The sequence below is a fragment of the Schistocerca nitens genome, chromosome 6 (genome assembly GCF_023898315.1).
Source record: "Schistocerca nitens isolate TAMUIC-IGC-003100 chromosome 6, iqSchNite1.1, whole genome shotgun sequence".
Taxonomy (NCBI): Eukaryota; Metazoa; Arthropoda; class Insecta; order Orthoptera; family Acrididae; genus Schistocerca; species Schistocerca nitens.
The window spans coordinates 244,806,739-244,820,349 of NC_064619.1; the positions used below are offsets into that span (position 1 = coordinate 244,806,739).

General features: G+C 39.7%; 1 protein-coding gene across 4 annotated transcripts in view; it reads left to right on the forward strand.

The window, feature by feature from the left end:
- The window catches only part of LOC126262212 (aryl hydrocarbon receptor nuclear translocator homolog), a 566,087-nt gene that overhangs the window by 508,652 nt on the left and 43,824 nt on the right, over positions 1 to 13,611 (forward strand). For all 4 annotated transcript variants that reach the window (XM_049958644.1, XM_049958642.1, XM_049958641.1 and 1 more), the window contains 4 exons: positions 2,841 to 2,988; positions 9,213 to 9,407; positions 10,361 to 10,489; positions 11,924 to 12,082. In XM_049958644.1, the coding sequence (XP_049814601.1) occupies positions 2,841 to 2,988; positions 9,213 to 9,407; positions 10,361 to 10,489; positions 11,924 to 12,082 (631 nt within the window). The remainder of the gene's footprint in view (positions 1 to 2,840; positions 2,989 to 9,212; positions 9,408 to 10,360; positions 10,490 to 11,923; positions 12,083 to 13,611) is intronic.

Sequence of the window (13,611 nt, forward strand, 5' to 3'; positions counted from 1 at the left end):
GAATGGTTCCTTTGAACATAACCGTGAGTTTCCTTCCCTATCTTTTCACATTCCTAGCTTATGATCCTTCTCTGATGTCTTTGTTGTCAACAAGACATTTAACTTTCATCTTTCTCCCTTCTTTGTGTCACCTCCAGCAGAAACTTAGATTTTTGTTGGTAAGAGTGGTATAATAATATCAGTCCACATCAGGGAACATTGCCTAGAATAGTGGTTCTCAAACATTTTTGGTTCTTGATTTCTGTTGGTAAGAGTAATGTAATAATATCAATCCACTTCGGGAACAGTACGTAGAACTATGGAACTGTGGTTCCTAATCGTTTTAGGTTCTTAGTATCCTCAGTGTTGTTGTTGGTGGTGTTTTCAGTCCAGAGACTGGTTTGATGCAACTCTCCATACTACTCTATCCTGTGCATGCTTCTTCATCTCTGAGTAACTCCTGCAACCCACACACATCCTTCTGAATCTACTTAATGTATTCATCTCTTGGTCTCCTATGATTTTTACCCTCTACGATTCCCCCCAGTACTCAATTGGTGATCGCTTTATGCCTCAGAACGTGTCCTACCAACTGTTCCCTTCTTTTAGGTAGGTTGTGCAACAATTTCCTCGTCTCTCCAATTCTATTCAGTATCTCCTCATTAGTTACATGATCTACCCATCTAATCTTCAGCATTCTTCTGTAGCACCACATTTCGAAAGCTCCTATTCTCTTCTTGTCTAAACTATTTATCATCCATGTTTCACTTCCATAGTTGGCTACACTCCGTACAAATACTTTGAGAAAAACTTCCTCACACTTAAATCTACACTCTAAATTAAATTTCTCCTCTTCAGAAATGCTTTCCTTGCCATTGCCAGTCTACATTTTATATATTCTCTACTTCGACCATTAGTTATTTTGCTCCCCAAATAGCAAAACTCATCTACTACTTTAAGTGTCTCATTTCCTAATCTAATTCCCTCAGCATCACTTGATTTCATTTGATGACATTCCATTACCCTCATTTTGATTTTGTTGATATTGATCTTGTATCCTCCTTTCAAGACACTGTCCATTCCATTCAACTGCTCTTCCAGGTCCTTTGCTGTCCCTGAGAGAATTACAATGTCATCGTCAAATCTCAGAGTTTTAATTTCTTCTCCATGGATTTTAATTCCTACTCCAAATTTTTCTTTTGTTTCCTTTACTGCTTGCTCAATACACAGATGGAATAATATCGGGGATAGTCTGCAACCCTGTCTCATTCCCTTCTCAACCACTGCTTTCCTTTCATACCCCTCGACTCTTATAACTGCCATCTGGTTTCTGTACAAATTGTAAATAGCCTTTCACTCCCTGTATTTTACTCTTGCCACCTTCAGAGTTTTAAAAGGAGTATTCCAGTCAACATCGTGAAAAGCTTTCTCCAAGTCTGCAAACGCTAGAAATGTAGGTTTGCCTGTCCTTAATCTATCTGCTAAGATAAGTTGAAGGGTCAGTATTGCCTCGCGTGTTCCAACATTTCTACGGAATTCAAACTGATCTTCCCCGAGTTCAGCTTCTACCATCCGTCTGTAAAGAATTCGTGTTAGTATTTTGCAGCCATGACTTATTAAATTGATAGTTCAGTAATTCACACACCTGTCGACATCTACTGTCTTGAGGATTGGAATTATTATATTCTTCTTGAATTCTTAGGGTATTTCACCTGTCTCATACATCTTGCTAACCAGATGGCAGATTTTTGTCATGGCTGGCTCTCCCAAGGCTATCAGTAGCTCTATTGGAATATTTTCTACTCCTGGGGACTTTTTTTTGGCTTACGTCTTTCAGTGCTCTGTCAAATTCTTCATGCAGTATGATATCTCCCATCTCATCTTCATCTATGTCCTCTTCCATTTCCATAATATTTCCTTCAAGTACATCGCCCTTGTATAGACCCTCTACATACTCCTTCCACCTTTCTGCTCTCCTGTCTTTGCTTAGGACTGGCTTTCCATCTGAGCTTTTGATATTCATACAGGTGGTTCTCTTTTCTCCAAATGTCTCTTAAATTTTCCTGCAGTTAATATCTATCTTACCCGTAGAGATATGTGCCTCTACCTCCTTACATTGCTTAGCCATTTTGCATTCCTGTCGATCTAATTTTTGAGACGTTTGTATTCATTTTGACCCACTTCATTCACCGCATTTTTATATTTTCTCCTTTCATCAATTAAATTCAATATCTCTTCTGTTACCCAAGCTTTGGAAGGTAGGAGACGAGGTACTGGCAGAATTGAAGCTGTGAGGATGGGTCGTGAGCCGTGCTTGGGTAGCTCAGATGGTAGAGCACTTGCACGTGAAAAGCAAAGGTCCTGAGTTCAAGTCTCAGTCCAGCACACAGTTTTGATCTGCGAGGAAGTTTCAATGAGAGATGCATTTTAAAGTCACAAGCAATTAGTTGGGCAGATTTAGTACCTTTTGTACTTCTTCTGCATGCCAACTAGTAACTATTATTTGCAATTAAATTTATAGCTGGTGTACACTAAAGTTTTAGACGCATTTTATCACTGTATGCCCATCAGTTATTATCAGCTGCCCATCAGAATTGACATATTTATCAATGATTCCTTTGTATTACCATTTGTAGTAAGAAAGAGAATCTTAGCTCAGAGTCATGATTTACACCATGGTGCATGTTTTGGTAATTTAATGTTCAGAAAATTATCACCTATAGTTAGAGATGATGAAATCCTAGTCCATGCACATTTTTTAAGTTAGTGTATTAGGACTCTACGGTGAGATTGGATCTCTGTTGTAAAATGTATTACAGCTCTGTGAATATTAAACAGTGTATAAAAAAATCTGTTTCCAGAATGAGTGGTTTGGTTCCTGCATCTACGACAACATTCATGCTGAGGATGTGGAGAAGGTCCGTGAACAGCTCTCAACACAAGAGCCTCAGAATACTGGCCGCATCCTTGACCTTAAGACTGGGACTGTCAAGAAAGAAGGTCATCAGTGTAAGTTTAATTAAGGAACTGAAATATTATACATTTATTGGTTGAACATGAAAGGAACTATTTCATTACATGTGAAAAAGCAGCAATAATGGGTATTCTATGCACAATTATTAAAAAGATGATGCTTAAGTTCTGGGATTTATAAATTCACCATCAAAGAGATGTGTAATTTTTGGGCTCATGTTTGTCTGTGCATGCCGTGACACTGTTAATACACTTTTAACTTTTGAGGTATGATTATATTTAAGTTTTCTGTTAGATTCAAACTGAAGCCAATGATCGGTTATTAACCCTAGGACCCATGAACCATGGACCTTGCCGTTGGTGGGGAGGCTTGCGTGCCTCATCGATACAGATAGCCGTACCGTAGGTACAACCACAACGGAGGGGTATCTGTTGAGAGGCCAGACAAACGTGTGGTTCCTGAAGAGGGGCAGCAGCCTTTTCAGTAGTTGCAAGGGCAACAGTCTGGATGATTGACTGATCTGGCCTTGTAACAATAACCAAAACGGCCTTGCTGTGCTGGTACTGCGAACGGCTGAAAGCAAGGGGAAACTACGGCCGTAATTTTTCCCGAGGGCATGCAGCTTTACTGTATGATTAAATGATGATGGCGTCATCTTGGGTAAAATATTCCGGAGGTAAAATAGTCCCCCATTCGGATCTCCGGGCGGGGACTACTCAAGAGGATGTCGTTATCAGGAGAAAGAAAACTGGCGTTCTACGGATCGGAGCGTGGAATGTCAGGTCCCTTAATCGGGCAGGTAGGTTAGAAAATTTGAAAAGGGAAATGGATAGGTTAAAGTTAGATATAGTGGGAATTAGTGAAGTTCGGTGGCAGGAGGAACAAGACTTCTGGTCAGGTGACTACAGGGTTATAAACACAAAGTCAAATAGGGGTAATGCAGGAGTAGGTTTAATAATGAATAGGAAAATAGGAACGCGGGTAAGCTACTACAAACAGCTTAGTGAACGCATTATTGTGGCCAAGATAGATACGAAGCCCACACCTACTACAGTAGTACAAGTTTATATGCCAACTAGCTCTGCAGATGACGAAGAAATTGAAGAAATGTATGATGAAATAAAAGAAATTATTCAGATTGTGAAGGGAGACGAAAATTTAATAGTTATGGGTGACTGGAATTCGAGTGTAGGAAAAGGGAGAGAAGGAAACGTAGTAGGTGAATATGGCTTGGGGCTAAGAAATGAAAGAGGAAGCCGCCTGGTAGAATTTTGCACAGAGCACAATTTAATCATAGCTAACAATTGGTTTAAGAATCATGATAGAAGGTTGTATACATGGAAGAACCCTGGAGATACTAAAAGGTATCAGATTGATTATATAATGGTAAAACAGAGATTTAGGAACCAGGTTTTAAATTGTAAGACATTTCCAGGGGCAGATGTGGACTCTGATCACAATCTATTGGTTATGACCTGTAGATTAAAACTGCAAAAAGGTGGGAATTTAAGGAGATGGGACCTGGATAAACTGAAAGAACCAGAGGTTGTACAGAGTTTCAGGGAGAGCATAAGGGAACAATTGACAGGAATGGGGGAAAGAAATACAGTAGAAGAAGAATGGGTAGCTTTGAGGGATGAAGTAGTGAAGGCAGCAGAGGATCAAGTAGGTAAAAAGACGAGGGCTAGTAGAAATCCTTGGGTAACAGAAGAAATATTGAATTTAATTGATGAAAGGAGAAAATATAAAAATGCAGTAAATGAAGCAGGCAAAAAGGAATACAAACGTCTCAAAAATGAGATCGACAGGAAGTGCAAAATGGCTAAGCAGGGATGGCTAGAGGACAAATGTAAGGATGTAGAGGCTTATCTTACTAGGGGTAAGATAGATACTGCCTACAGGAAAATTAAAGAGACCTTTGGAGATAAGAGAACCACTTGTATGAACATCAAGAGCTCAGATGGAAACCCAGTTCTAAGCAAAGAAGAGAAAGCAGAAAGGTGGAAGGAGTATATAGAGGGTCTATACAAGGGCAATGTACTTGAGGACAATATTATGGAAATGGAAGAGGATGTAGATGAAGATGAAATGGGAGATACGATACTGCGTGAAGAGTTTGACAGAGCACTGAAAGACCTGAGTCGAAACAAGGCCCCCGGAGTAGACAACATTCCATCGGAACTACTGACGGCCTTGGGAGAGCCAGTCCTGACAAAACTCTACCATCTGGTGAGCAAGATGTATGAAACAGGCGAAATACCCTCAGACTTCAAGAAGAATATAATAATTCCAATCCCAAAGAAAGCAGGTGTTGACAGATGTGAGAATTACCGAACAATCAGTTTAATAAGCCACAGCTGCAAAATACTAACACGAATTCTTTACAGACGAATGGAAAAACTAGTAGAAGCCGACCTCGGGGAAGATCAGTTTGGATTCCGTAGAAATACTGGGACACGTGAGGCAATACTGACCTTACGACTTATCTTAGAAGAAAGATTAAGGAAAGGCAAACCTACGTTTCTAGCATTTGTAGACTTAGAGAAAGCTTTTGACAATGTTGACTGGAATACTCTCTTTCAAATTCTAAAGGTGGCGGGGGTAAAATACAGGGAGCGAAAGGCTATTTACAATTTGTACAGAAACCAGATGGCAGTTATAAGAGTCGAAGGACATGAAAGGGAAGCAGTGGTTGGGAAGGGAGTAAGACAGGGTTGTAGCCTCTCCCCGATGTTATTCAATCTGTATATTGAGCAAGCAGTAAAGGAAACAAAAGAAAAATTCGGAGTAGGTATTAAAATCCATGGAGAAGAAATAAAAACTTTGAGGTTCGCCGATGACATTGTAATTCTGTCAGAGACAGCAAAGGACTTGGAAGAGCAGTTGAATGGAATGGATGGTGTCTTGAAGGGAGGATATAAGATGAACATCAACAAAAGCAAAACGAGGATAATGGAATGTAGTCGAATTAAGTCGGGTGATGTTGAGGGTATTAGATTAGGAAATGAGACACTTAAAGTAGTAAAGGAGTTTTGCTATTTGGGGAGCAAAATAACTGATGATGGTCGAAGTAGAGAGGATATAAAATGTAGACTGGCAATGGGAAGGAAAGCGTTTCTGAAGAAGAGAAATTTGTTAACATCGAGTATAGATTTAAGTGTCAGGAAGTCTTTTCTGAAAGTATTTGTATGGAGTGTAGCCATGTATGGAAGTGAAACATGGACGATAAATAGTTTGGACAAGAAGAGAATAGAAGCTTTCGAAATGTGGTGGTACAGAAGAATGCTGAAGATTAGATGGGTAGATCACATAACTAATGAGGAGGTACTGAACAGGATTGGGGAGAAGAGGAGTTTGTGGCACAACTTGACCAGAAGAAGGGATCGGTTGGTAGGACATGTTCTGAGGCATCAAGGGATCACCAATTTAGTATTGGAGGGCAGCGTGGAGGGTAAAAATCGTAGGGGGAGACCAAGAGATGCATACACTAAGCAGATTCAGAAGGATGTAGGTTGCAGTAGGTACTGGGAGATGAAGAAGCTTGCACAGGATAGAGTAGCATGGAGAGCTGCATCAAACCAGTCTCAGGACTGAAGACCACAACAACAACAACGCCTAAGGGGGGAGGGGGTTGTTGAACCCACAATTTTTTTATGTCCCCTGCTTTTGCCCAAGTAACTTTCGTACTACATATTCCCTTTGAGTTATTGTTTGTTGGCTATTTTATGAAACGTTAGTATCAATATATTTTATAGAAAATTCCTGCTTTGAAAGAAAAAATAAATAAACTTATTATGGCTCCAACAACCCCCCCCCCCCCCTTAGGCTTCCATGCTATAGAAAATTTCCCTTAGTAGGATTTTGTATTTCTCATCTCTACAACAATGCAAGTTAGTTTCTTGTTGGTTGGTATTCTTGATATTCACAACAATCTGTTTACTTTCAGAGGAAGTGACTGTTGATGTCAGTCAGCTGTTGTTTATCTTGTAAACTTGCAGTGAGTTAGTGCAGTTCCCTACTGTTCACACTCAGACTTAGAAATGACTAAAAGAATACTTGACTCGTCTTTAGAAAGAGTTCTGAATGAAATTTTAGATGAAGATTCTGACTCGGAGAGTGGAAGTGAATATGAGGATGGTGTTATGGAGTATGATTCAGATCAGGAAAGTGATATGGATGTTAGAGAAGATGAAGATAGCGCAGCTTCACGCAGTGAGCATCAGGATGTTATTGTGGCCAAGTCTGGAAGAAGGTATGTAACCACACAGCTTAGAATTCCATGGAGGTCTGTTACTAATATAGTAAGAGAGCAGGCAGGAGTAACTCCAGCTGGTGTTTGCCATTCACCTGGAGAAGCCTTGAAGTTACTTCTTACGCCTGACATCATGGATGTTATAGTAAGACATTCAAATGAAGAGGCAGTTAGGCGAAATGTTACTTTGACTAATGAGAAAGAATTGTATGCCTTTATAGGAATCCTGATACTTATGAGGGCAAATAAGGACAATTCTGTCAGTGTACACGATCTTTGCTCAGACCTAACGGGTCGGCCAGTTTACAAGGGTATTATGGCAAGAGAACGTTTCAAGGAACTTACTGCAATCATAAGGTTTGATGACAAAAGTACCCGCCAGCTAAGAAGGGAAGCAGACAAATTCACAGTAATCCGTGATGTTTTCAACAAAGTGAACGATAGGTTTCCACTACTGTATAAACCAGGGGTCCACCTCACCATTGATGATATGCTCAGCTTGTTTAGAGGGCGCTGCCCGTTCAAAGTATTTATGAAGGATAAACCGGACAAGTATGGCATCCTTATATGCGTGATGTCTGATGCAGTTGACAGATACGTCTTGAATATGGAACCCTATGCAGGTAATGTTCAGAATTTGTCGAAAGAAGAACAGGGTTCAGCAGCTGTCATCAAACGTCTGGTAGCACCTGTGAAAAATACTGGTCGAAATATTACTACAGGCTGATACTACACATTGGTGGATTTGGCTGAAGAGTTTTACCAAAACTACAAAGTTACTACAGTAGGAACTCTCCAGTCAAACAGGAAGCATATTCCAGACATAATGAAGAACACGTCAAATTGAGAGCTATATTCATCAATGTTCTTGTTCACAGACCCATCAACAGGTAGACCTCCAGTAACTTTGGTGTCCTACATAGCAAAAACGAAGCCTTGCTTACTGATGTTGTCAACAATGCACCAAGATAAAGGCACTGTTGGAGGATACAAGAATAAAACCGAGATAAATGCATATTATAATTCCACTGAAGGTGGAATTGATACCATTGATCAAATGGTGCGTATGTACACCTGCAAGAGGGGAACAAAGAGATGGCCTCTATCTGTATTTTACTCTCTCATCGACATTTGTGCTATCAATGCAACCACCATATTCATCCAGCAACATCCAAGATGGAATGAAAAGAAACACAACAAACGGAAACTTTATCTTCTGCAAGCTGGGATGGAACTAGTGAAATTGCAGCTAGAAGAAAGAAGTGCCAATGCAAGAGGGTTATCTAACCAAATTGTTCAGTCAATGGAGACTATTCTACAAAAGAAAATCAAAAAAGTGACAACAGAAGCATGTCAGCCTCCTGCAGGGAAAGGTTGGTCCCATGTTTGTGTAAGAGAAGCTAAAACAAAGAAGCAGTAGTACAATAATCTAAGTAAACCAAAACAGTATTGTGGACAGTGTCATAAACATGTGTGTAACATACATTCATAGAAAATTGTGAAGTGTGTCTCTTGCCTTGAAGTTGAGGACTCGGAGTAGTCTATTGTATATGAACACATCTGTATTTTGTATTGTAATATGTCAATTTTTTATTCACTCAATCCAATATTTATAACAATTAACAACATTTATAAACTGATGCCTTAGTTAAAATACATAAACCATTTTGAAAGTTGAAATTTTTCATCAGTAAACTTACTTAATACCTGTGGGCTCGCCCCCCCCCCCCCTCCCCCCACCGCCACCTTAGGCATGCAAGTTAGAAAAAAAGGCTTGGGCGTCCTAGGGTTAATATTTGTCTATTAGAGAACGTAGCAGTTTCTGCGTAGATGCTATAGCTAACTGTATCTTTATGTATCAGCATTGTCATAGCAATGAAAGTTCCTGGCTTTGATGGTTCACTTGTACTGTTAAGCAGATTCAGATATATTTTTTGTTTCTTATGTCAAATTTTTTGGCATACTTTCTAGAAGTATATTGAGGACTTGTGGTTTCCTTGTTAACAGCTTCCATGAGGTTGTGCATGGGGTCACGAAGGGGTTTCATCTGCCGCATGAAGGTGGGAAATATAGCTGCAGAGAACATGGCAGTTGGACACCTCAATAGGCTGAAACAACGTAACAGCCTTGGTCCCTCCCGTGACGGCCAAAACTACGCTGTTGTGCATTGCACAGGTTACATTAAGAATTGGCCACCAACAGGTAAGAAACATACTTCAGCAGCAACTATATGAATACACATTCATGAAGTATTTTCAGTCATTCCTGGACTGTTATGACAGCTTTTTGAAAACTGCATTTAATTCTGTTCTTAAAGTATATATCGTATTCCTGCACCAGACAATAAAAAATATAATGCACAAAGTTATGTGATAGCATTTAATATTTATTATCATGTATTTATCTCATATCTAAATGTGCATCCCCTCCCTCTCCTAGTGAAGCTGCACAGTCTCAGGACAGTGAGCTTGTATTCGCAAGGTCAACGGTTCAAACCCACGCCCAATCATCCAGTTCTAGGTTTTCTGTGACTCCCCTAAATCTATTAAGCAAATCCTGGGACAATTCTTTGAAGGGGTAATGCCAATGTCCTTCTCCAGTCCAAGCTTACACTCCATCTTTAATGCAGTCAGCACAAAAAATCCTAAAGTAGCTTCCTTCATGTTAAGTCCCATAGTGCTTAGAGCCATTTTTTTTAGCTTCCTTCCTTCTACCTCCCCCCTTCTTCCTTCCCTCCCTCCCTCCCTATCTCTCTCTCTCTCTCTCTCTCTCTCTCTCTCTCTCTCTCTCTCTCTCTCTCTGTGTGTGTGTGTGTGTGTGTGTGTGTGTGTGTGTCGGTCTACCTATTCTCTCTTTTAGTCTTACAATGCTTATAAATAGCATCACAGGAAATTACTATCTTACTTTTTTTCCTGTAGAGAATAATAAAATGGCTGGAAATTTATGACAACACAGAAAAGAAAGAGAAAAATGCATGGAAATAAACTACACCTAATACGTAATGAAGCTGTAGTAGTAATGAATTAGTAATGTAAACAGTATATTATTGCTGTCCTGCAAACTCATTGTAGGTAATTCCATGACTGTCTTTGCTCACCTTGTAAAGAACAGAGATTATCTTAATAATACTAAAATTTGCTGCTGTCATCCACCAGGTGTACAAATGGACCGAGGTGGTGAAGAGGATGGGCATGGTTCTCATTGCTGTTTGGTGGCTATTGGCAGGCTGCAGGTTACTTCCACTCCCAACACGAGTGATCTTACTGGTTCCAATAGCAATGCAGGTATGCAAATTTTTGCTGAACACTGATATTTTTTAAGTTCATTGTAGACAGATTCAGTGATCAGACACAGTTTTTGAAAACAGTGTTGTGTATGAAAAGTGAAAAAAATTGAACTGTATTCATTGCCTTGTTGCCAATCACATGTATGTTTGTGACTTCAGGTGACAGCTCCTTTCGTCTGCTTCCATGGAGTTGCTGTAACTAAAATTTTTTCATTCTGAAAACGTTTTGTTTCTGTTACTTCCTATCAATGTCATTGTATATCCCATCATACAAACTACTTGTATTTTGAGGATCACATACATAGAACCACCATGAGTTTCATGCAGTTGCCTTCAATCTGTATTTGTGAATGAGTGACCCAGAAGGAAATGTTTCTGAAATCCCAAATGTCAATGTACTTTTATGATGCATATGAATTAATCTTATCTGTATAATGTGGACCTCTTCAGAAATTACTTTATTTTCATTCTTCCTAAAGCCCAATGCACTCTCCCAAACTTATTTGATGTGGTCCTTTGCTGTTTAATAAGTCACTTTCTTTTCATGTCATCAAAGAACCTAGAATTTTTCTGATCACTGTTCAGAATTAAAATAAACTGCTCCATTTAACTTGCGAGTGGTATCACTTCATGCGTATGTTGTGGGTTGGAATTAGCCCTTCCTCACTTTGCCGCTTTGTCTCAGGATCATACTCAGAAATCCAGGATTCATCACCTGTGATCACATGACTGAACCATTTGTGGTCATTGGCAATCCTCTTGAGAAGATCAATGAACACATTTCTTTAATTGACCTTCAGCTTAGTTGTTAGGTTTTTCCAGTAGCATTTTGGTGCAAACCTTTCCCATGTGCAAAATGTTGATCAGAATTTGATATACGGTGAAAGTGTTTAATAGGTCACCCACTTTCCTTATTATTAAACATTGGTCTAGTGCCATACATTCGACAGTTTTATCAGTTTTTGAAGTTGAAGATCTCTGAGTGAGATTCATCTTCGACTTGTTCTCAGCTTTCCAAAAATGATTTGTGCCAGCGAAAAATTTATTTTCTAGATAATAAGTGTTCCCCATAGGCTCTTTTCAACTTTTCAAAGGTCACACTTAACCAATTCCACAAGTTTAACACAAAACTTGCTGGTATAACATTGCTCTGAATTCTGCAGTATCGCTTTTGTAACATTTAACAAAAATACAGCTTCACTGATTGCGCTCTCAGAAATCACATGATGGCTGTATTGAGCTGAAACTGAGACTGAGCATCGGGAATGGATGATCACATTGCTCTACACAAGTAGAGCAATGCAGCATTGCCACGTCTCTTGCAGTGTTGTCAGTCTCACTACTTTTCTCACACACCTTATAATTAAGTATACATTAATCTTGAACACTATATTCATTGCAAATATTTTTATTTTTGAATGTTGTGTTTCAGAGTTCATTTCTCGACATTCTGCGGAGGGAAAATTCACGTTCGTTGACCAGCGGGTAATGGGATTGTTGGGGTATGCACCACCAGAACTTTTAGGAAAGTCATGTTTTGAGTTTTTTCATCCAGAAGACCAAACACACATGAAGGAAAGCTTTGAACAAGGTGAGCTCCACATACTTGATAAGTCATAGTCTTTAGGAATATAATGTTCCGTGCAACACAGATTGTTATCAGATAATGTAAGGAAATGTTACAGAAAATTTCAACCTTATTTTCCTGTTTACAGGAACTTGAAAGCAGTTACAATTGTAGTTACTGGTGCCCCAAGTAAACAACACATTATTGTGGGTCCCAATGCGCAATGTATTTAGAGAATGGTATTTTGGTTTTTCTATTCCTGTAATTTCTGTTTCTGGAGGTAGTACTTGGATGACTGTAGCTATCCTTGCAGTTAGTCACGCAGATTTTGGTGGCTTTGATGCTTTTGCAAACAGCAGTAAACACACACACACACACACACACACACACACACACACACACACGAATGAATGAATCTACCAAGAACTGGGAAGAGCCGTTATTTATAGCTCACTGAGGATTTATGGAACCAACCACTGTAGACTGCAATGTCCCCAGTCATACATGTATGTCATACAATGTTTGATGCTTAACGAATTGCTTTATCGGAACAAATATGGACATACCCACACTGACAACATGATTAGTCAATGACTGCTGTCCTCTTGACTGAGTGTATTGCAAGTGACACAAAGACTCACAGAATGTTAAATGATGGTATTAACTGGAGACTTGAGGGCTGTGCTGACATGTGACCAGTGTGCTGACTGGTCCTGTTGACTCCAGGTATTCAGATCTGGGCTGAGACTGCCATGGGTATAGCTGTTCATGTGTGTAGCCAAACTCTGCCAGCAAGTTCCTGGAAAGGTTGAGGCAGTGAGCAAAGTTGTTTTGCTGAAGCGATGTTACTCCCTGTCCCATGTTTTAATGTTTAGCGATATAGACTCCTCTCCTCGTGGAGTGACCAGTAGATTATCAGCTCCAAATTCCTACCAATGCCAGTCATTTTAACTCAGTGTTGCCCTTATAATACTTTCTTCAGAGAAGTTCTTGTTCTGTGTAGACTATTTTTATTTTTGAAATAAACACTTTACGAGGTGTGGCTAGAAAAAAACCGGACTAGTACTGGTGAAACAATAAAACGAATGCAGTAAGGCTGAAAGTCGCGTGGCCTGTCACGTGACTCTCGCTCCGCCTACTGCTCGAGTTTCATCTGCCTCCTGCACTCAGTCTGCCCGTGGCGTCTGTTTTAAGTAGTTGACGTTTTGTCTGTGCGTCGGAAAATGTTGAGTGTACAGAAAGAACAGCGTGTTAACATCAAATTTTGTTTCAAACTAGGAACATCTGCAAGTGAAACGTTTGTAATGTTACAACAAGTGTACGGCGATGATTGTTTATCGCGAACACAAGTGTTTGAGTGGTTTAAACGATTTAAAGATGGCCGCGAAGACACCAGTGATGACACTCGCACTGGCAGACCATTGTCAGCAGAAACTGATGCAAACATAGAAAAAATCGGAAAACTTGTTCGACAAGATCGCCGTTTAACAATCAGAGCAGTGTCTGAGTTAACAGGAGTTGAACATTTTAAAGGTGCCTGGCAGTGAAACAAA